At 41.9% G+C, this 23609-nt stretch overlaps 1 protein-coding gene across 1 annotated transcript in view; it reads right to left on the bottom strand.

The window, feature by feature from the left end:
- Positions 1–10219: 10219 nt before the first annotated feature.
- mrc1a (mannose receptor, C type 1a) overlaps positions 10220–23609 on the bottom strand; it is a 57331-nt gene continuing 43941 nt past the window's right edge. The window contains exons 21-25 of the mRNA XM_048266361.1: positions 21940–22048; positions 21142–21308; positions 20207–20312; positions 11506–11738; positions 10220–10246 (exon numbers count right to left, since the gene is read on the bottom strand). Coding sequence (XP_048122318.1) covers positions 10244–10246; positions 11506–11738; positions 20207–20312; positions 21142–21308; positions 21940–22048 — 618 coding nt within the window. The 3' untranslated portion in view covers positions 10220–10243. The remainder of the gene's footprint in view (positions 10247–11505; positions 11739–20206; positions 20313–21141; positions 21309–21939; positions 22049–23609) is intronic.

Here is a 23609-nt window from a genome sequence, read left to right as displayed (position 1 = left end):
TCATGACAATCTTGCCGTTAAACTTAAATAGGTTAACATCACTCTAAGTTAAGCCTTCAAGCAAGGAAAACCGATGATTTGAAGACATCTGTTTAGTTGGAAGGGCAAGGGGGTAACAACGGGGCAACACAGAGACAGGCCGATGGCAGGGCTGTTATGAGGAGTATTATAATATGGGATATTCTCGGGAAAACATTAAAAACGGCAAGACGGGGAAAGTTAAAATCGTGATAAACACAGAAAAAGTTGGCATGCATTGTTTGGGTCCCGTGCAGGGGATTATTTGTCATACTATTAATCACATATGATTATTTGTGAAATTGTGCAAACAGGCGCAACACATTTGAAAAGGAAGGACTGTAGTATGCAAAAGCTCCGACACAATTCTGTCGGAGGGTCATTGAACAATTTCTAGCGGGCAAGGGAGGGTCATGCAACTTTTGACTGAAGCACTCAAAATTCCTCCGCTGGCCCCTTCAATAAATAAAACAGTCCCTAGATTGCTGCTGGGCTATGTCTTGGTTCATGTTTCATTGCCGTCAAATCTGGCGTAGCCTATCTCATGGGTTGCATCCATTACAAACAAACATCACGATGTGAGCGTCTGGGATTGGGAAGAGCACTAAATGCTGTACTGAATAAACACCCAGTCAAACCTTTAAATGAAAAACACTATTTAATAATCAAAAAAATAAACCGCTAATGAAGTAAACTTGTGACCATCAAAATCGTTTATAAGCCTGTAACTCCGTGATAACAGGACGAACATGAAGGCATTTGGCTGAGCAACGGAGGTTAATATGCTCTATATTTTGTCCAAATGATGTCTGTCTATCATCGTTGCACTTTCGGAGAAAACCAGAATGTTTAATTTGTCCTGCGTTTCTTCTCACGGCTGCAAATGGGATTCACTTTCGCAGTTAACCAAATATTTCTTTATTAGGGCAGGGCAGGCATATTTCTGGCTATTAAATTATTTCTAAACCAGTCTGCTAAAGTCTGTAGTGAAGTCTGTGTAGGGTTTTCCAGGCTCCATTTCTTTTTTTACGAGACACCCTGCTCACTTTGAGCCATCTACCGGTTGTTTGGGTTGTTGCAGCGTCTCACTGGTAAAATACAAATTAAAGTTCGCGTGATCCCAAGAGCGACCCATGATGAAGCTGGCCAAGTCGAAGCACTGCCCACTGTAAGTTGTTGTGTGTGATCGCTAAACAATTCATAGGATCAAATCAGTTTATTTTGACATACGGGAGTTAGCCTAACTGATATGTAGGCTATAGTACATGAGCCTATTCTGTTTTCATGTATTAGCATTTGTGATTATATAATCAAATGACACTCATGATAACTGGAAATAGAAGGACAGAAGGTGATTGATGTCCACAAGCACGAATTTCACGAGACAAATTAGACCAAACTGTTCCGTTAAAAATATTCTTGCCATGTTTAAAATGCTGCACTTTTTCCCTTCATAGCCTATCTCTGGCAATTTATTTTTGGAGGACTGTAGATAGTTGTATTTTAGCCTATGTCTTAGTAGACAGTAGCCTAGGCCATCTTGAGAATAAAAGACTTCACAGCTGCTAACGATCATCCGCCACAACCATGAGGATAGGTAGGCTAAACGGTCGTTTGTCGTCTTTTTGCTTCTTATTGTAAAACCAACTGTTAGGGCCTACACAAGTGTATTTGTAATTATGTGTAGCCTATGCAACCCGACTGTTGTAGGATTGCCTACCCCTCTGCAGTGCCTTGCCTACCACTCTAGTTGTAAACAAACGGTGACGTAACATTAGAACGGAGGTGCAAAACCTTAATGGGTGAAAGAGACCTCAACTCTTGACATCCTAAAACACAAGACAAGAACAACAACTACAGTAGCGGTTGAGAGTTGGAAAATGTTTTTTATTCATCTTGTTTTTAAAATTTATTTACAATTGAAAACCCACTCATTATAAATGCACAAAAACTAAGTGTTCTCACATAATGTAAGATCGGGTTGGAGAGACTAAAGCTCATCAACCCGTCATCTTTGTTTGACGTTGATTGTAATCCGTCCCACTCACAGAAAAAGCACAGCGCACTCACTCAGGCCAGCCTTGCACACACACACACACTCACACACACACAAACAGCACAGCGCACTTATTGGGTCGAGTTAGAGTCTGCTGGACTCCAGCATTGCACTTATGGGGCCCTATTATGACAGTCTAGAGCAGTGTTTCTCAAACTTTTTCAGACCAAGGACCACTTAATCAATAAAAAAAGCCTCACGGACCACCTAGCCAAAAAAAATAAAATAAATTAGACCTACTTCAATAGTAAATTACACAATAGGCCTACTCACTGAACCACTTTGATTGTATTATTGTGTCAGAGAATTCATATGATTTAAACTGGCATGGCTTACATAGGCAGTGTTGCAGAAATGTTTGGATTTACATACAAGTTGGTTTAATATTGCAAACAACTCATCTATATTAAATTTGACCACATCTGCTCGCGGACCACTTGGGATACTTGCAACGGACCACCAGTGGTCCCCGGACCACACTTTGAGAAACACTGGTCTAGAGCGCATGGCCACTGGCAAATGATTGTGAGTGGATTATGAGGGTATGTGTGTGAGAGTGGATTATGAGGGTATGTGTGTGTGTGTGTGTGAGTGGATTATGAGGGTGTGTGTGTGTGTGTGTGTGTGTGTGAGTGGATTATGAGGGTATGTGTGTGTGTGTGTGGAGTGGATTATGAGGGTATGTGTGTGTGTGTGTGAGTGGATTATGAGGGTATGTGAGCGTGTGTGTGTGTGTGTGTTGCCTGCACAAACGAAGCACAAACGATTCCAACCATTTTGGAGTCATTTGGATGTTGATGCGGCGCTAGGTGACCCCAGGTCACTAAACAAGTTAAAGTTTAATATTCTTAAGACGGTTTGTGCACAAATGTTTATTTTGCCTGCACGATCGTACACAAATGATGCACAAATGAATCAAAATACTTTTATTCATAATGTCATCATATGGGGTGCCAACTTCACACAGGTTGTGTGAGTGAGTGAGTGAGTGTGTGTGTGTGTGTGTGTGTAGTGAGTGAGTGAGTGAGTGGATTATGAGGGTGTGATAAAAAATGAAGTGTTCTGTAACTACTGACTGAGTGTTGAAGTTGTTGTCACGGTCGTTTATGTTTAAGCCCCTCCCTCTGATGTTTATGCCCCTCCCTCTGCTGAAGAGCAGGCTTTTCTCATTTAATGCTGTAACTCATCATGGGAAGCCATTTCCAAACATTTCACTATACCATGATCAGAACAGTTGAACTACTTAAGATTTGTACTTTACATTCTTTGCTGAAACTTTGCAAAATCTTACGACGAGTCTTAACAGCACATTAATTTGACATGAAATGTTGAAAAAAAAACGTACATACAGCTAAGAAATAAATGTGCCTAGTGCGGCTGGGATTGGTCAGCCTGGCCACACACACACCTAGATCTCCTGTCAGGGAGATACTAGTCTGGAACACCACAACGTTTCCATCGGACCCCAAAAAGGTCAGGCCAATCAGCAACGAGAGGGGATGACACAATAGTTTTCAAAACAAAAGTGGCTTTGGTAAGCAGAAGTGGCTTTGGTAAGCAGAAGTGGCAACGCCTGCAAACATAAAAAAAATGCAGTCGGAAAACTGTGTAAATTTATTTAGAGCAAAGATACGCCTACATACATAGTTTTCTGACTGCCAATGTTATTAACTGTCAGTTTGTAAAGTTTAGGGGAAGTAGCAAGTAACATAAGGAATCCATGATCGATGTGATTGGTTAGGCTGAACCAGTGATTGTCTACGCCCATGCTAGGGCGGGACAGCTGTCCAGACTCGATTCTCGAAGTGAAGGATTTGGGATTTAAGCAGGCTAGGGATTGGTTGATTGTAGATTCAAGTCCTTGGCCATGACATTGATTGCTTATTTGACTCATAATAGGTCTTGTAAAACATAGTAGACATCATATGAACATGTTAACAATGTTCAAAACTTGATTTCCATTGGAGGGGCTCTTAACATAAATACAAATACAGTATTTGTATTTTACTATATAGTACACTACAAACAACAACTGTATTGTGTGCTAATGTGTATAGTGTTGTGTTGCGTTGTGATGTGATGTGTAAGGTTTTGTATTGATGTGTATAGTGTTGTGTTGTGATGTGTGTTGTGTTGTGTTGTGGTGTGTATAGTGTTGTGTTGTGATGTGATGTGTAAGGTTTTGTATTGATGTGTATAGTGTTGTGTTGTGATGTGTATGGTGTTGTGTTGTGTTGTGTTGTGTACGATGTTGTGTTGTGGTGTGATGTGTAAGGTTTTGTATTGATATAGTGTTGTGCTGTGTTGTGATGTGTAAGGTTTTGTACTGATGTGTATGGTGTTGTGATGTGTATGGTGTGGTGTTGTGTTGTGCTGTGATGTGTATGGTGCTGTGTTGTATTGATGTGTATGGTGTTGTGTTGTGATGTGTATAGTACTGTGTTGTATTGATGTGTATAGTGCTGTGTTGTGTTGTGATGTGTATGGTGCTGTGTTGTATTGATGTGTATAGTGCGGTGTTGTGTTGTGATGTGTAAGGTTTTGTATTGATGTGTATGGTGTTGTGTTGTGTTGTGATGTGTATAGTGCTGTGTTGTGTTGTGATGTGTATGGTGCTGTGTTGTATTGATGTGTATGGTGTGGTGTTGTGTTGTGATGTGTATGGTGTGGTGTTGTAGTGATTTGTGTATGGAATGTGTTTGGTAATTTGTCCTTAGGCATGTTCATTCTGCTCGATGTTGGCCACAAGGCCCTTGGTGTCGATGCTGGCGTTGGTCCGAGTAGGATTGTTGAAGTACAGCGTGTTGTCAAAGGTGCACTCCCCCACCACAGGGACAGTAGGCCTCTTATAGAAAAGGAACACTGCCAGTCCAGCCACGGCAGCAATCACCATGACAATAGCCACAGCAATGCCAGCGGAACTATGGGGAGGGGCTTGTGTGATTTTCACTGGAAATAGATTATTATGGTATGTATTATAACCCTAGTACACCTTATATTACTGCTCCCTTTACATTTACTTAAAATGTTTTACATTTAAAACAGTATCACATGTAGATATTCAGTATCCTTGATCACACTCTTACCTGGTAATGGTTTGGACTCTGTTGGTGGTATAACTAAAAAGAAAATGGAAAGACAGAAGGACAGACAATTACTCAGTAGAATATATCTGTAAATCTATAAATACTGTATATCTGTCCTTTGTCCTCTGTCATCTCCACGGTCTTTTTGGGGTTTAACTCAGTCTTACAGATGTTGGGTTTGTGGAAGACTAACCTTTTGGAAACTTGCAGATGTTGGGTTTGTGGAAGACTAACCTTTGGGCATTTTGCAGATGTAGGGTTTGTGGAAGACTAACCTTTGGGCATTTTGCAGATGTAGGGCCTGTATCGACTACAGCTGGTTTTTTCCCAGACAGCTGAGTCTGAGTTGATGAACACACAATCTCCATAGCTGTGGGTCCTCGAATTCCAGTTTGTGTAGTCAACCGGTGATGTATCAATCCACATCCATTTACCTGGGAGCAAGACACACAGTTTCTTTATGAAAAAACACACAACATTTCACCAATAACAGTATTATTGTTATTATTCTACATGTATTTCAGACCACATTGTCCATACAATATTAACCACACGACTCCCATATCATTGACCACTGATTGGCTAAATAAAAATCACTATTAGTTGGACGCCAAGCAGAAAGAAAGAAGGGCCACCAAGGCCACAGTGGCCTGTGAACCTCCGATTTTCAAAGGGGCATCACGACCTATGGTCGCCATTGCCGCTGTAAAATTCCAACCCTGGTTTCCTTTCTCATTAATTTGCACAAAATGTTGAGGATACATCAATAGATTAATTATTTGTGTGAATTGAGTGAATGTCTTGCTCATTCCAAGAAAAACAACAGTAATATGATTAAAATCCATGAGTTTAGCGTGTGGAGTTAAGCCTCAAAATGATTGGAAATGTCAACTCTGTTATCGTCAATGCTGTCAGCGGATTACACAGGTCAATTATAACAGAGTTGACAGAGTTGAGCTGTCAGTGGATTACACAGGTAAATTATAACAGAGTTGACAGAGTTGAGCTGTTTTCCTTAACTTGAAATGTAACCCGGATTATAGAATGACTTGTACGTGTGTGATGCGTGAGTCTGTATTGGTCATGTGAGTATGTGTGTGATGCGTGAGTCTGTATTGGTCATGTGAGTATGTGTGTGATGCGTGAGTCTGTATTGGTCATGTGAGTATGTGTGTGATGAGTCTGTATTGGTCATGTGAGTATGTGTGTGTGACACACACACCCTCATGGGAGCGATGCAGTCCAATCCAGAATGACTTGGTACCATCTTGCAGCATTCCCAGCTTCTCCTGGATGAAATTGGCCTCGGTTGGATCCTCAATACTTAGAAGAGAGGCGCCTGGGAAAGGAGAACGCACCCTCACATGAGGCCCCAGAGGAGCAAAGAGAGTCACAATCATTCATGTAGCTGGTTAACAACTATGTACAGACTGCTGCTGAAACTAAATTCAAATTTAAATTGAAGTTAAATCTCTCACTTTGGCCTATAGGACACTGACTGGATCTGCTCCATGCTATCTTAATTCAGTGATCAAGATGTACATCCCCAACCGCCCACTGCGGTCTTCTGATGAGCGTCTGTTGTGTCGACCAGCCATAAATGCTAGGTCAAATACAAGACCGGTTCCTTGTTGGTGGAATGAGTTGACCAGTGCTCTCTGTTCCTGTGACAGTTTTGGGTCTTTCAAGAGGGGTCTAAAGGCATATATGTTCAATATGCACTTAGTTTATTAAGCATTTCTTATGCATTATGATTTGTATAATATAGTATTTATTTATTTTCATTAGGCTATTGATTGAATTTACACTGTTGTTTATTATTGCTGTTCTCCTTGGTGTAGTCTTCCCAACTTTTTAAATTGTTTAATGTAGCTATTGTATTGTTGTTACTTGTATGTTGCTTTGGACAAAAGCGTCTGCTAAATACCATAACCATAAAACTACTAACCATCACGCGCTGCTGCTAACACTGCTAATCAACAAGGGTGCACCCCCTGCTAGCAGAATTCTTTATTTGTTTGTTTGTTTTTTAAATACTTACTAATTCACTGTCTGACATTCTTTTTATATTTTTGTATATCAAATAATGTAGCAAATAGCAAAAAAAGGTTATGGATAAGTTTGAATATGGCCTACTTAAAATTACATATTATAGAGCTATAGAGGTCAAAGTGAAAGCCCTGTCAGAACTCCGTGTAGCATGCATGATAGGCCTACTGGCAGTGCTCCATATGCCATCACCAACTAGTTTGCACTTATGATATGGATATTTGGATATATCGTTGGATTGTGAAAAGCCAAATTTCGAATTCTAAATGACAACAGATGAGGTAGGATGCATTAATGTTTTAGTCTTTGGCAATCCCATTGTGACCTCACATGCGTAAGTCTTCTGAATCTGTTATTGCCATTTCGGGGCAAAGTGGCCGATCTAGACCAAATCCCACTGGCTAAATGTCTTGGTGAGACCTGTCGCCTATCAGCAGACATGTTCTCAAGCTCCACAGCACATAGCTTATCAAGTGCCAATCGGAAATATGCCACTGATATCATTTTGACTATTGGAGTTGCTCCGATAGAAACCTCTGTGATGCAGTTAGGACACATTTGCTGTGATCCAAGATGGCGCCGCGGATGGCTGCCTTGGTTCTTAAAATCCAAAAGCGTTGTTTTTGTGTGTTTACTACGTTTTCTGCGGTCTTTCACCAGTAACTTTTACAAGAGAAGAATTCTTAAACATCAGGTAAGCCCTGCCGTCTACAGTATCCTCCAGAACTACTGGCACCTCTGCTAAAGTTGTCTAGAAAGAGGAATATAAAATCATCTTTTGGAAATTGATCTTAATGCCTTAAGTAAAACAATTAAGAAATATCCAACCTTTAAGGACACCAGTTTTCTTTGTGAATGAAAAATGTATCATAAATAAATAAATGTTCTTCCTTAAAATACAGGGGTCATAACTATTTTAAATTCTCATAGAGGCAGGCAGATTTTTATTTTTAAAGGCCAGTTATTTCATGGATCCAGGATACTATGCATCCTGATAAAATTCACTTGGCCTTTGGAATTAAAATAGCCCCAGATAATCACATACCCTTCACCATACCTAGAGATTGGCATGGTATTATTTCAGTTAGCCTATTAGCTGGTTTGATTTTGCATTGAGCTCAATGAGCATAAAAATAGAACCGTGGATGTGAGTGTTGGGTCAGATGTGGATGTGAGTGTTGGTCAGGTGTGGATGTGAGTGTTGGGTCAGATGTGGATGTGAGTGTTGGGTCAGATGTGGATGTGAGTGTTGGGTCAGATGTGGATGTGAGTGTTGGTCAGGTGTGGATGTGAGTGTTGGGTCAGGTGTGGATGTGAGTGTTGGTCAGGTGTGGATGTGAGTGCTGGGTCAGATGTGGATGTGAGTGTTGGTCAGGTGTGGATGTGAGTGTTGGGTCAGGTGTGGATGTGAGTGTTGGTCAGGTGTGGATGTGAGTGTTGGTCAGGTGTGGATGTGAGTGTTGGTCAGGTGTGGATGTGAGTGTTGGTCAGGTGTGGATGTGAGTGTTGGGTCAGATGTGGATGTGAGTGTTGGGTCAGATGTGGATGTGAGTGTTGGTCAGGTGTGGATGTGAGTGTTGGTCAGGTGTGGATGTGAGTGTTGGTCAGGTGTGGATGTGAGTGTTGGGTCAGGTGTGGATGTGAGTGTTGGTCAGGTGTGGATGTGAGTGTTGGGTCAGATGTGGATGTGAGTGTTGGGTCAGGTGTGGATGTGAGTGTTGGGTCAGATGTGGATGTGAGTGTTGGGTCAGGTGTGGATGTGAGTGTTGGTCAGGTGTGGATGTGAGTGTTGGGTCAGATGTGGATGTGAGTGTTGGTCAGGTGTGGATGTGAGTGTTGGTCAGGTGTGGATGTGAGTGTTGGTCAGGTGTGGATGTGAGTGTTGGTCAGGTGTGGATGTGAGTGTTGGGTCAGATGTGGATGTGAGTGTTGGGTCAGGTGTGGATGTGAGTGTTGGTCAGGTGTGGATGTGAGTGTTGGGTCAGATGTGGATGTGAGTGTTGGTCAGGTGTGGATGTGAGTGTTGGGTCAGATGTGGATGTGAGTGTTGGGTCAGGTGTGGATGTGAGTGTTGGGTCAGGTGTGGATGTGAGTGTTGGTCAGGTGTGGATGTGAGTGTTGGGTCAGGTGTGGATGTGAGTGTTGGTCAGGTGTGGATGTGAGTGTTGGTCAGGTGTGGATGTGAGTGTTGGTCAGGTGTGGATGTGAGTGTTGGTCAGGTGTGGATGTGAGTGTTGGTCAGGTGTGGATGTGAGTGTTGGGTCAGATGTGGATGTGAGTGTTGGGTCAGGTGTGGATGTGAGTGTTGGTCAGGTGTGGATGTGAGTGTTGGTCAGGTGTGGATGTGAGTGTTGGTCAGGTGTGGATGTGAGTGTTGGTCAGGTGTGGATGTGAGTGTTGGTCAGGTGTGGATGTGAGTGTTGGTCAGGTGTGGATGTGAGTGTTGGTCAGGTGTGGATGTGAGTGTTGGTCAGGTGTGGATGTGAGTGTTGGTCAGGTGTGGATGTGAGTGTTGGGTCAGATGTGGATGTGAGTGTTGGTCAGGTGTGGATGTGAGTGTTGGGTCAGGTGTGGATGTGAGTGTTGGTCAGGTGTGGATGTGAGTGTTGGGTCAGGTGTGGATGTGAGTGTTGGGTCAGGTTTGGCTCAGGTGTGGATGTGAGTGTTGGGTCAGGTGTGGATGTGAGTGTTGGGTCAGGTGTGGATGTGAGTGTTTGGTCAGGTGTGGATGTGAGTCTGGATGTAAGTGTTGGGTCAGGTGTGGAAGTGAGTGCTGGGTCAGATGTGGATATGAGTGTTGGGTCAGATGTGGATGTGAGTGTTGGGTCAGGTGTGGATGTGAGTGTTGGGTCAGGTGTGGATGTGAGTGCTGGGTCAGGTGTGGATGTGAGTGTTGGGTCAGATGTGGGTGTGCTCACCTGGGGAGCGCTTGCAGAGGGAGTAGTAGGTGTTGTTGCAGGTGGTAGTCTTCCAGCTGCCATCTGTGTCGATGTAAACACATGCCTGATTGGCTCTGGGTTCCTCTGGACCCCACCTACTGTAGCGCAGCAGCCAATTATCCACCCAGCGGTATTGTCCACCCGTCTTTCAGCCAATCACAATCAGACAAGGTCAGAGATGCAAAATCAGAGAAAGAGCAGGTCAGAGCACTACTTCTGAGTCTTCTGCCAGCATTGTATAGGTGTTGTGTTGTGGAATAAAAGAAACAAGGCACTCTGTTTTGACACTCGTGTTACATCATGTTGTGTCCAGATTAAGGTCGATATGGCTACAAGGTAGAGACCCATGTGCTTCTAAAGCAGTTTGCTCTATTAAAGACTTACTTGATATCTTTGCTTCTAAAGCAGTTTGCTCTATTAAAGACTTACTTGATATCTTTGCTTCTAAACAGAATTCTGTTTTTTTCTTCCTTTTTTAACATTGTCCAGAGATGATAGGTGCAGTAGAAGTCTTTAACTCTCTAAGTGCCATAGTCGCAACATTGTGTGTGTGTGTGTGTGTGTTTGTTTGTTTGTTTGTGTGTGTGTGTGTACATGTGTGTGTGTGTGTGTGTGTGTGTGTGTGTGTGTGAGTACCAGGTTGCTGTTCAGTCCTATCCACACAGGCTGTTTGAGCGTGTGTGTGTGTGTGTGTGTGCGTGTGTACCAGGTTGCTGTTCAGTCCTATCCAGACAGGCTGTTTGAGCTGTGTGTGTGTGTGTGTGTGTGTGTGTGTGTGTGTGTGTGTGTGTGTACCAGGTTGCTGTTCAGTCCTATCCACACAGGCTGTTTGAGCGTGTGTGTGTGTGTGTGTACCAGGTTGCTGTTCAGTCCTATCCAGACAGGCTGTTTGAGCGTGTGTGTGTGTGTGTGTGTGTGTGTGTGTGTGTGTGTGTGTGTGTGTACCAGGTTGCTGTTCAGTCCTATCCACACAGGCTGTTTGAGCGTGTGTGTGTGTGTGTGTGTACCAGGTTGCTGTTCAGTCCTATCCAGACAGGCTGTTTGAGCGTGTATGTGTGTATGTGTGTGTGTGTGTGTGTGTACCAGGTTGCTGTTCAGTCCTATCCACACAGGCTGTTTGAGCGTGTGTGTACCAGGTTGCTGTTCAGTCCTATCCACACAGGCTGTTTGAGCGTGTGTGTGTGTGTGTGTGTGTGTGTGTACCAGGTTGCTGTTCAGTCCTATCCACACAGGCTGTTTGAGCGTGTGTGTGTGTGTGTGTGTGTGTGTGTGTGTGTGTGTACCAGGTTGCTGTTCAGTCCTATCCAGACAGGCTGTTTGAGTGTGTGTGTGTGTGTGTGTGTGTGTGTGTGTGTACCAGGTTGCTGTTCAGTCCTATCCACACAGGCTGTTTGAGCGTGTGTGTCCTAAGGATGGTGTTGGCCTGGCTGATGGAGTCGAGGATGGAGGCCAGATCGGCGTCGTCTGCCTTGCATTGCCTCCGCGCCTCGTCCCAGCTCATGCGCTCCGTCTGCACCTTATACGAGTCGTTCCCCAGACGGAAGTAGTTATGTGGGGTCGCCGTGGTTACAGGAGCTGCAATCTGAGAGTCTAAAACACACACACACACACACATCATAAACACTGACATTTCTTTTGCAGATGAATCCTCTGAAGCAAAAGAAAAACATGTGATAGTGTTCCCTCTTGCAACAAAGTGTCTGCTGATGGCACATATATATATATATATATGATAGGGATGCTTTAGGGGAAATGAGTATATGATAAGGATGCTCTGATCAGTGTTTTTGGGGCCGATGGCCGATTACCGAAAGCCAACAGTTAAACATGCCAAAGCACCAGTTGCAAAGATTAAAAATGACTGACATTTACAGGAAACAAAATTTAAAGAATATAGCCGCAAGCGGTAATGGCGGGCCCGAGCACCTGCGGGCCGCAACCCGTGACATGTCAGAATCCAACAAAGCACCGACGTGGTGCGTTTGTCAAATGTACATATTTGATGAAATGTACATATTTGATGCGTGTGCTATTTGTTTTTGTATTTTATTTTCTGCCACATGTACTTGCTTGACCAGGTGGGGGCGCAATGCAATGCAGGCCTATTGGGTGTCATCATAATCATACTATATATTAACCTGAGAAATTTCAGGCCATTCATTTTAAACAAAGAACATTTCTGATACACTTTTTGGTTGGCCAGATGGTGGCGCTATGTTAGGCATGGAAATTACAAATGTGAATATCATCACAATAATGATATCCAACATTTTTGTAAACTTTCAGATCAATCACTTAAGGCATTGTCCATTTCTGGCACATTTCCTGCTTGACCAGGTGGTGGCACTATGCCAGGCAGGCCCATTGGGTGTCTGGATATCATCATAATCATAATATCTATTAACCTGAGTTAAGGAAATAGATCCTAAGTTTCAGACCATTCATTCAATGCACTGTGACTTTATGACACATTTCCTGTTTATATGGTGAGAAACACCACTCCAAATCATGACATATTACAACATATCAGAAATCTCTTCACAATTTAACATCAGCAACATCTTGGCATCATATTTGCCAAATTTCACATGAATCTGACAAACTGTCTAGGAGGAGTATGTTAAAATGTATCATGTGACATCAGTGTAATTGCCATTCTTTCTGTTGCCAGGTGGTGGCGCTATGCCAAATATGCATTATGGGCATGTGAATATCATCACTACCATGGTATTCAAAGACCTCTGAAATGTAAAACATTTCAAACCATGCATGGTGAATTAAGACACATTTATTGTTTATGTGGAAGGGTATTAAAATTCATAGTTTCGCCATTTCGTCAAATTACAACATATCAAAAAAAACGTCACAATTTAGAATCAGAAGCATATGGGCATCATGTATACCAACTTTCACATGAATCGGATCAATCGTCTAGGAGGAGTATGTTAAAATTGATCATGTCCACAATGCACAAAATCACAATTACGTCACTTCCTGTGGGCGTGGCCCACCAAATTTGGTGTGTGTATCTAAAACTATATGCCAACCACAAGTCACAGTGACATAAGGGGGCACTATGGAGCTCCTGGGCCAAGCCCAGTGCCAAGGCTTTTCCCCTGTGTATTCATGGTACCTCTTGACGTGTGTGCCAAATTTCATGTGTTGTCACCGATGGGAAGCACCTCTTTTGGAATCACAATTCATCACATTTTAGTCCGCACAAAATCCCAAATACCTCACTTCTTGTTGGGCGTGGCTAATGCATTGTACGAAAGTTGTTCATCTTGGGGAGATACACACACCTACCAAATGTGACGTGTCTAGCTGAAAGTATGTGCCAACCACTGCATCAACCTCCTAAGGGGGCGCTACTGAGTCCCTGGGCCACGCCCGGGGCCAAGCTCTTGTACCTAACTGCTTTGCGTGACACCTGATGTGTGTGCCAAATTTCAAGACTTTTCACCCATCTTAACCACCTCAAAAAAGGAAAACGCTCTGAGACAAAGTTAAAATACTCGTAATAATAATAATAATAATAATCCTTACAAAAACAATAGGGCCTTGCACCCTTCGATGCTCGGGCCCTAAATATTAGTGTCTACTTTATTTTTGGTCTGTTTTATTTTTCTATATTTTGTTTTAATAATATCATGCATTATCATATTTGCATTTAGCCTGTATATCAAGTATACTGCAAAATATAATTTATTTGTGAATCCATCTGTTGCAAATCCAAACTACTAAAACAACTACTACTAAAACAAACAGCCCATTTCCTTTCCATAACTCAGCATAGCCTCATCAAGGATATTTATCGTAAATGACCCCATAACTTATTTAATTAAGGCTCTAGAGAGTACCCTGATGTCTCATAAACACCACTACACTCTAGAGAGTACCCTGTTGATAAACACCACTCCACTCTAGAGAACCCTGATGTCTCATAAACACCACTCCACTCAAGAGTACCCTGATAATAAACACCACTCCACTCTAGAGAGTACCCTGAGGATAGACACCACTCCACTCTAGAGTACCCTGATAAACACCACTCCACTCTAGAGAGTACCCTGAGGATAAACACCACTCCACTCTAGAGTACCCTGATAAACACCACTCCACTCTAGAGAACCCTGATGTCTCATAAACACCACTCCACTCAAGAGTACCCTGATAATAAACACCACTCCACTCTAGAGTACCCTGATGTCTCATAAACACCACTCCACTCTAGAGAGTACCCTGATGATAAACACCACTCCACTCCTAGAGTACCCTGATAAACACCACTCCACTCTAGAGAGTACCCTGAGGATAAACACCACTCCACTCTAGAGTACCCTGATGTCTCATAAACACCACTCCACTCTAGAGTACCCTGATAAACACCTCACTAAACACCACTCCACTCTAGAGTACCCTGATAAACACCACTCCACTCTAGAGAGTACCCTGAGGATAAACACCACTCCACTCTAGAGTACCCTGATAAACACCCCTCCACTCTAGAGTACCCCATATGTCTCATAAACACCACTCCACTCTAGAGAGTACCCTGATGTCTCATAAACACCACTCCACTCTAGAGAGTACCCTGAGCTCAGCTATTCTCTGTAAACAACTGGCTGACTGACAATATGCTGTCCTTACACTTTGGTAAGATGGAGACCATTTTGTTCAGCTCAAAATACAGACTGAGTAGATGCTCTGAATTTAGGGTCATTCTGAATAATGTTGTGGTCAGAGCAAAAGCGTCAGTAAAATACCTGGGTTGCATCCTACAAAACAACCTGGATGGCAGGAATATGGTCAACAAAGTCCTGAGTAAAGTCACCGGCCTCACAAAGTGTTTAGCTAGAAACTCCACATTTTTAGATAGGTCAACAATGATCATTTTAGCTAACTCCTTCATATTAAATGACTAACAAACCGACTAAAAGGGAGGCTGCAAACAGCCCAGAATAAACTAATAAGGGTCATTCTGTGGGCTCATATAGGTAGGTCACTAATATATATATATATATAGTATAGTATAAGTATATATACTATATAATAAGGGTCATTCTGTGGGCTCATATAGGTAAGTCACTAATAAGGGTCATTCTGTGGTCTCATATAGATAGGTCACTAATAAGGGTCGTTATAGGTAGGTCACTAATAAGGGTCATTATTGGTAGGTCACTAATAAGGGTCATTATAGATAGGTCACTAAAAAGGGTCATTATAGGTAGGTCACTAATAAGGGTCGTTATAGGTAGGTCACTAATAAGGGTCGTTATAGGTAGGTCACTAATAAGGGTCATTCTGTGGGCTCATATAGATAGGTCACTAATAAGGGTCATTATAGGTAGGTCACTAATAAGGGTCATTCTAGATGGGTCACTAAAAGGATAGATAGGTCACTAATAAGGGTCATTATAGGTAGGTCACTAATAAGGGTCATTCTGTGGGCTCATATAGATAGGTCACTAATAAGGGTCATTATAGATAGGTCACTAATAAGGGTCGTTATAGATAGGTCACTAATAAGGGTCATTATAGATAGGTCACTAATAAGGGTCGTTATAGGTAGATCACTAATAAGGGTCGTTATAGGTAGGTCACTAATAAGGGTCATTCTGTGGGCTCATATAGGTCCCATATAGGTCTGATAGGGTAATAAGGGTCAACTGGCTCCCTGTTGAGTCTCGTGTTGTTATGTCCAGGCTGACCGTGATCCATAAAATGTTGTTTGGTCTTGTCCCAATTTTTTTTACCGTGTCTTATTACTAAAGTAAAAAACACACACAATATTTGCACTCGTGGCAACATACCAGATCTGAAAAAAGAGAAAAAAGAGCCTGGTTACTAGCGAGGGTAGGTACAATGTTATGTCAAGGCCTGTTCACTAGCGAGGCTAGCGAGGGTAAGTAGAATGTTATGTCAAGGCCTGGTTACTAGCGAGGGTAGGTTCAATGTTATGTCATTGATTATCACACACACCGTGAGTGTCCTGTCCTGTCCTGCCCTGCTGAAAAAAACAGCTAGAAACCAGCTTATGCTGGTAGCTGGTTTTAGTTGGTATTAGCTGGTCCTTACTGGTTTTCTTCCAGCTCTTGCTGGTCTTTACTGGTGTAGCTGGTTGGGCCACCAGCTGGATATGCTGGCGTGACCATCTGAGGAAACTGGTCATGCTGGTGTGACCAGCCTATCTTGTGGGATACAGCTGGGGCAAGATGGTCATGCTGGTGACCAGCATGTCAAGCTGGTCATGCTGGTTTGCTAGAATGACCACCATAAGCTGGCATGGCCAGTTAAACCAGCACTATAGACCAGCAACACCAGCTAAAATGACCAGCTTGAAGTGGTACGACAAGCAAAAGCAGCTGAATTACCATCATAAGCTGGGAAAACCAGCTGAAGGTATGTTTTCGCAAGAGTTTTGCTGGTCTTGCAGGTCAACCATCATAGGGTGGTCAAACAAGCTGGTTAACAAGCTGGTCAACCAGCAAACCACCTTTAGCTGGTCAGGCTGTTTTTTCTGCAGGGTGGTGTAATGTGTTGAGGACCACAATGGAAATAAGTCCTGGACTTTATTGTGTTTTATATTGTATCTGATGTCTTTGCATGTGTAAGGCATTCTTGATACAATTAAATAAATCAAATAAAAAAAATATTTATAAATATTATTCTTGATAATGTAGGCCTCAATGTGTTTGTTAGTTAAGGACTGAAGAGGCCTTATGCCTTTATGTAGTAAGGGGTGAGGGACTTTTCATTTCAAACAGGCTGAAAAGACCACACACACACACACACACACACACACACCTTACACAGTAGCCTAAGGGTAGCCTAAGGGGTGAGGGGCTTTTCCTTTGAAACAGGCTATCGTGAGATTTTTTTTTGAGTCTGCCAAATGCTCGTTCAGGGAAGAAAGTTCATTGCAACATAATGGTGTAACAGCTTTAGAACCTGTTTTAGGCTATACGATATTACGGTGTTGTTATTAAAATGCAGCTTTAGAACCTATTTTAGGCTATAAGATATTACGGTGTTGTTATTAAAATGTAGCTTTAGAACCTGTTTTTGGCTATAAGATCTTATGGTGTTGTTATTAAAATGCAGCTTTAGAACCTGTTTTAGGCTATAAGATCTTATGGTGTTGTTATTAAAATGCAGCTTTAGAACCTCTTTGAGGCTATAAGATCTTATGGTGTTGTTATTAAAATGCAGCTTTAGAACCTGTTTGAGGCTATAAGATCTTACGGTGTTGTTATTAAAATGCAGCCTACTTGATGTGAAACACAGGCAAACAAACGGTGAGAACATTCGCAGTAAAGTCTAAGCCACTAGCCTTCAACACAGGTATCCTTACATTTATCTGTGTTGATGGGGGCAATAATGTTACTTCGTTGTCTACTTCGGCTATTCAGTGTAAATAAGCATGAATGGAAGTCATCAGTAGCAAAGAGAATATGATGGGAGGCTGCTTTGTCCCTGTTCACTACAGCTATAATGTTAAATTGCATAATCCAGCCAATCCCTTAACTGAACTAAAAGGCATATTATAGCCCTTGAATTTGATAACTAGCAATTGAGAAACTTTAGGTAAAGTAAATGTTTTTTGGTGTTGCGGTGTAGACAAAGATTTAAACTACGTAAATATGTGTTTCACTCCCACGCCATCATTCTTAGAGAGTGAACCCATACAAAATGTGATAAATGGCAATATATGAACATATATGTCAAATAACAGGGACTTATCATTTTACTTATATGGACATATATGTGATTGAAATATTTGTGTCAAACATATATTCAAAGCTATATGTCCATACATGCATACAAAATATTTTAATTTCCCATATAAGATGCTATATATCTTCATATACTAGATCCAATTATTTGTTTTCCAAATATATGGAGAAGTTTATGTGTGAATATGTGACAGACTTATATGTAGTCTCTATGTATGGTGGCACGCATATCCATACACTAGATTCCACTACTTATTTTCTAAATATATGGAGAACTTTATGTGTGAATATGTGGCTGACATATTTGTAGTCTCCATATATGGTGGCATACATATCCATACACTAGATTACATTACTTATTTTCTAAATGGAGAACAGTGTGAATATATTTGTTTATGTCTTGGCGTCACAGGTATGGTGTCGACTATGCTGCCTTATGTGTCAATGTTTTGTGTGGAGCGCTTTGGGTTGCACTATGTGCATGAAAAATGTGTGAGGCAAAAGCTACTTTAAATATAACGGAGGCTTATCGCATCTTGATATGCGCATGCGCACACAGCAATACCCATCCCCCACCCTGGACTGACATTTGAACTCCAACCACGGTGACTTCAACCGTCACTTTTCTGTCCTGTCATGCATCCGACTGTGTAAGCTGTACAAACTCTGCCGTCATCATATCCAAGGTAAGAAAGCCTTTAGTAAACGGGAATTAGTTAGAAAAATATTGTTTTTATAATGTAATGTTAACCAAATCCGTTTGTTAACAGTCTAACCATCATGTTAGAATTAGCTAACGTTAATGTTATCAATTAGCTATCGATAACGTTAGCGAGCTAATATTGCTAACGTTAGCGATGTTAGCTGTTAATGTTAACTTTTCCATTAACTAACTTTACCATTATGTGGAATATCTAGAATGGTAGTTAACATCATATCCAACAACAAGCCTGTCTGAGATGTCGTTATGAATATAAGTTTTAGTTTGAATGAAATATCAGGTGTGAGTAAGTTAGCTAACCTAGCTATAGCAGCTAACTTACATTTAAAGTGGCTGCTAATAACCATGCAGGCTAACATGAATGTTAGTAGGCCTAAATGGATCTTTAGTTTGTGAAGGGTAGTGTTAAGCCATCCTTACAACAGAAGACTTTGACACGATTTGGGAAAGATTCTTGAAAAATAGTCTTTTGAGTAAAGCTTGAATGGGGGGCATTAGTTAAAAGACTCCAATCTTTCAAGAATCTTTCCCAAATCTTGTCAAAGTATTCTGATGTATGGATCATTAGGCTACATGTTCTTAATCTCATAGCCCTTATTTAAGCATACTTGTGCCAAGGCGTGTGTTTATTAAAGATGCGTGTGAAGGTAGTAGTGCTTCAGTGATGGTCTTTTCATGTTCTGTGTGTTTTACAGCATATTAATATTCTCTGTTCCCTGTTTGCAGGTGGTGATTTGTGAGGACTGCTGCCCTGAGAACACTGAGTGCATTCTGCCAAATCAATGTGTGCCACTTCCATAAAGGGGAAAAAGTTTCTACCTGGAGAGTGTACTCACTGTTTGTGTGGAAAAACTAAACTTTAATAAAAGGTTAAACAAATATTGTGTGTGTTTTCTTTGGAACATCAACAATGTTATATTTCTGATACATATATTGTGACATATTTCTATAAATGTGACATAGCAGACCATTACATATATTTTGCAATATTTTTACCTTATATGAGTGAAAATATATGTCCATAGACATATATTTGCAATATATTGGTATCCCTAATATGCGTACAAATACATAACTTATCATATATTAACATATATGCAACTGACATATATTTGTAATCTATTTGTATATCTGGGAAAATATATGTGACATATATAAAAAGGGCCAATTTTGCTATATGTTGAAATATATGTGACATGTATGTGTATATATGTGACTTATGGTGAGGCATACACTGACATATACATTATATATGTGATTTACATATATTGCCATATATCACATTTTTGTATGGGAACTGGACGCACTGCAGAGCCCTGGAAGTGTCCGGAGTTTTGTGTCATTTCATCGGCTCTTCTGATCGGCCTTCAGAGAGTGATCAAACTATTTTGAGTATCGGCCGATAATGATCAGAGAGTGTTACGATCAAACTATTTTGAGTATCGGCCGATAATGATCAGAGAGTGTTACGATCAAACTATTTTGAGTATTGGCCGATAATGATCGACGGCGGATTGATCGGAGCATCCCTAGTGTATGAGCATAGTATCAACCCGATATCCAATGTCCCCTAACTCGCTAACACACACACACACACATACCCAGATTTCTTTTGCAGATAAAGCCTCGTGAAGCATGGCAGTCCTCCACCTTCCACACCCCCACCACTGAGGGCGGACTCCTCACCATGACAACGCAGTCAAACTCCTGCATGAGGGAACACAGAGTAAATGATCACCATGACAACACAGTCAAACTCCTGTATGAGGGAACACAGAGTAAATGATCACCATGACAACACAGTCAAACTCCTGTATGAGGGAACACAGAGTCACCATGACAACACAGTCAAACTCCTGCATGAGGGAACACAGAGTCACCATGACAACACAGTCAAACTCCTGCATGAGGGAACACAAAGATGGTTACTGTCACAGTCCCAGGAAATGATGAGAGATCTACAGCAGGGTTCCCCAAATAGTGGCCCGCGAAAGCCAAGTGAGTGGCCCGCACTGACCTGTGTGTGTGTCTGCCACAGTGTGGGGTTAGGCCAGTGTATCACAGGGAATCCTCACTGCATCAGAGATGTAATGTAATGTGTAATGTAATGTAATGTAATGTGTAATGTAATGTGTAATATGTAATGTGTAATGTAATGTAATTTGTAATGTGTAATGTAATGTGTAATATGTAATGTGTAATGTAATATGTAATATGTAATGTGTAATGTAATGTGTAATATGTAATGTGTAATGTAATGTATAATGTAATGTAATGTAATGTAATATGTAATGTAATATGTAATGTAATGCGTGTTTAATCCTGGATGCTTGGTCCTGACTATTTGGAGACCCCTGATCTACAGCCTCAGGAGAGATCACCAGCCTCAGTAGAGATCTACAGCCTCAGGAGAGATCTACAGCCTCAGGAGAAATCTACAGCCTCATGGCCAGCTGAGGTCAGCTAGATGGAAGACATCATTTGTGGCCATAACCTACACACACACACACACACACACACACACACGTGTACCCACTTCATCTCCCATCATGCTTCCAGGGTAGGACACTGGGTGACCTTTAGCCCAGTTCGTGAAGGTCACAGGCTTTCCGTCCGTCCACAGGAAGCGCATCTCCCAGTTGACGTCGTTCAGGCCAGTCCACATGTCCCCGTCTGAGCTCAGCATGCGCGTGGTCAGGAATGCTGTGGGGTTCAACAGGAACCATAAACAGGAACCATCAACAGGAACCATCATCTTGAATTTCCCATTGGGGATCAATAAAGTATCTATCTATCTATCTATCTATCTATCAGCAGGAATGCTGTTGGGTTAGGGTTAGGGTTAGGCTGTTGGGATCAACAGGAACCAACAGGGATCACATCCAACCACTTTACTCTACCGGTTCTATGCTACACTGCGTCTACTGTTCCACTTTACTCTACCGGTTCTAGGCTACACTGCGTCCACTTTACCGGTTCTAGGCTACGCTATGTCCACTTTACTCTACTGGTTCTAGGCTACACTGTGTCTACAGATAATATAACTTCTTTTCAGCTAGGGTTAGGATTAGTAACCCTATTCCTGTGTGTGTGTGTTGTGTGTGGTGTGTGTGTGAGAAAGAGTGTGTGTGTGTGTGTGTGTCTAAGAGTGTGTGTGTGTGTGTCTAAGAGTGTGTGTGTGTGGTGTGTGTGTGAGAAAGAGTGTGTGTGTGTGTGTGTAAGAGTGTGTGTGTGTGTAAGAGTGTGTGTGTGTGGTGTGTGTGTGAGAAAGAGTGTGTGTGTGTGTGTCTAAGAGTGTGTGTGTGTGTGTGTAAGAGTGTGTGCTTCACCTCACCTTGCTCTTGGTGGTTGGCGATGGACAGCAAGTTCCCTCCCTGTTTGATGCAGAAGTCACGAGCTGCATGCCACGCTTTCCTATTGTCCTGGCCTACGAATTTATAACACTGACTCCGCACCACACACACACACACACACACATCAAAACAGTGATGTCAGTGTTGTCTATGTGTGTTTGTGTGTGTGTGTGTGTGCATATACTGTGGGTCCCAGTTAAAAATTGACACGATCAAGGTGATTCATGCAGCTGGGTGAAATGTAAGTACAACTGCAGCCGCTTGGGGGCAGCATAGTCCACTGTGGCGTTATGCGGTCGAACCGGACAGCAAGAGGCTGTGATTGGCCGAGTTTTCAGTTTGTTTCTCTGTGTTTTTAGCAGCCCCTGCAACATGCTAGTCCACTGTAGCCTATAAGCTTTGTACATAATGTTAAACATAGCTTTGGATTCAGTGGCAAGATTTCTTGATTGTACAGTGCCTGTCTCTCAGTAATGTTTTAAATTGAGAGCTTAGTCAGCTGGCAGTAGACTTTGTCGGCAGTCATGAGAAGTTCGCTTGCTAACAGAACATAAATATGCTGCCCAGAAACCTCGTGAATAGTTCTGTTTTTTTTTTACTACACTAACAAGGTTGAAATATAGCCTTTGCCTACAGCATCTCCTTAACAGTAATGTTAACCAAATGACAGCATTCATATGACAAAGGAAAACGAATTCGGTCACTCAAGACTGTGCCACAGCAACCAGTGTAGGCTACAGTCCTACCCAATAGGCCTACTCGAAGCAGATAGCGTTGTCTGACGGTCGAGTGGGTTAATGCACATATTTCCAGAACAGGTCTGCAACTTTCAGGCAGTTCTGAGTTCGAATCTAGGCAGGAGCAGAGTCGTATAAAGGCCTAGGCCTATTGTTATCATTTTTTGCAAGGTGTTGCTCCTGGCAAGACTTGTTTACGTTTGGTGATTAATTGATAGCTGTGACCCGTTAAACATTCTTTATAATGAGTGCATACGGGGAGTAAAACGACTTGTTGCCGTTTTGGGACATAAGCTACGTTAAGCTTTTTCACGTCAAGGTGGTATTTGTTGTTAGGCCTACATTAGCTTCAGAAACACCGCTTCAGAAAGCTGCAGGGGAGCGCAGGAGGGGAGCGCAGGGCACAAAGTAACACAGGGTTAAATGTAACATGGACTTTTTTCCTAGTTGCAGATGGTTGATTGGGACATATTGGTCAGTTAACCACATTACTATGAGACGGTGTTCGTATGGACGTGTTTTCACGTAGATCTACAGCAATATGTCTTTTGAAGGCATCAAAGTAAATAGGTGGTAGGCAACTTGTCTTTCGATTACTGAGTTGTGGGTGCAGCTCACTGACTAATAACAGTCTAGTAGGCTAAAAATGAACACCGTTTTGAAACATGTAGTCAACACATAGGAGCTAGGCCTATCTTATCTTGAAAGAAACGTGACCCAGCGGGGTTAGTTGTAACGCGCTTTTACAACTGTAGGCTGCAATGATTGCAATACAAAAATATGCGCGTGTTAGTTTAGTTAGTTTTGTGATGTTTTGCACTTTTGCCTCATGTGTTTTCAGGTTTGAGGGCTTTTTTTGCCTTGATTGACCTTAGACTCTGCATATGTTTTTTCTCTGTATGGAAAATAAAGTC

This window comes from Alosa alosa, chromosome 16 (genome assembly GCF_017589495.1).
Source record: "Alosa alosa isolate M-15738 ecotype Scorff River chromosome 16, AALO_Geno_1.1, whole genome shotgun sequence".
NCBI classification, from domain to species: domain Eukaryota; kingdom Metazoa; phylum Chordata; class Actinopteri; order Clupeiformes; family Clupeidae; genus Alosa; species Alosa alosa.
Note: the sequence above shows the minus strand (reverse complement) of the source record. Positions and strands in the feature narration are given on the sequence as shown.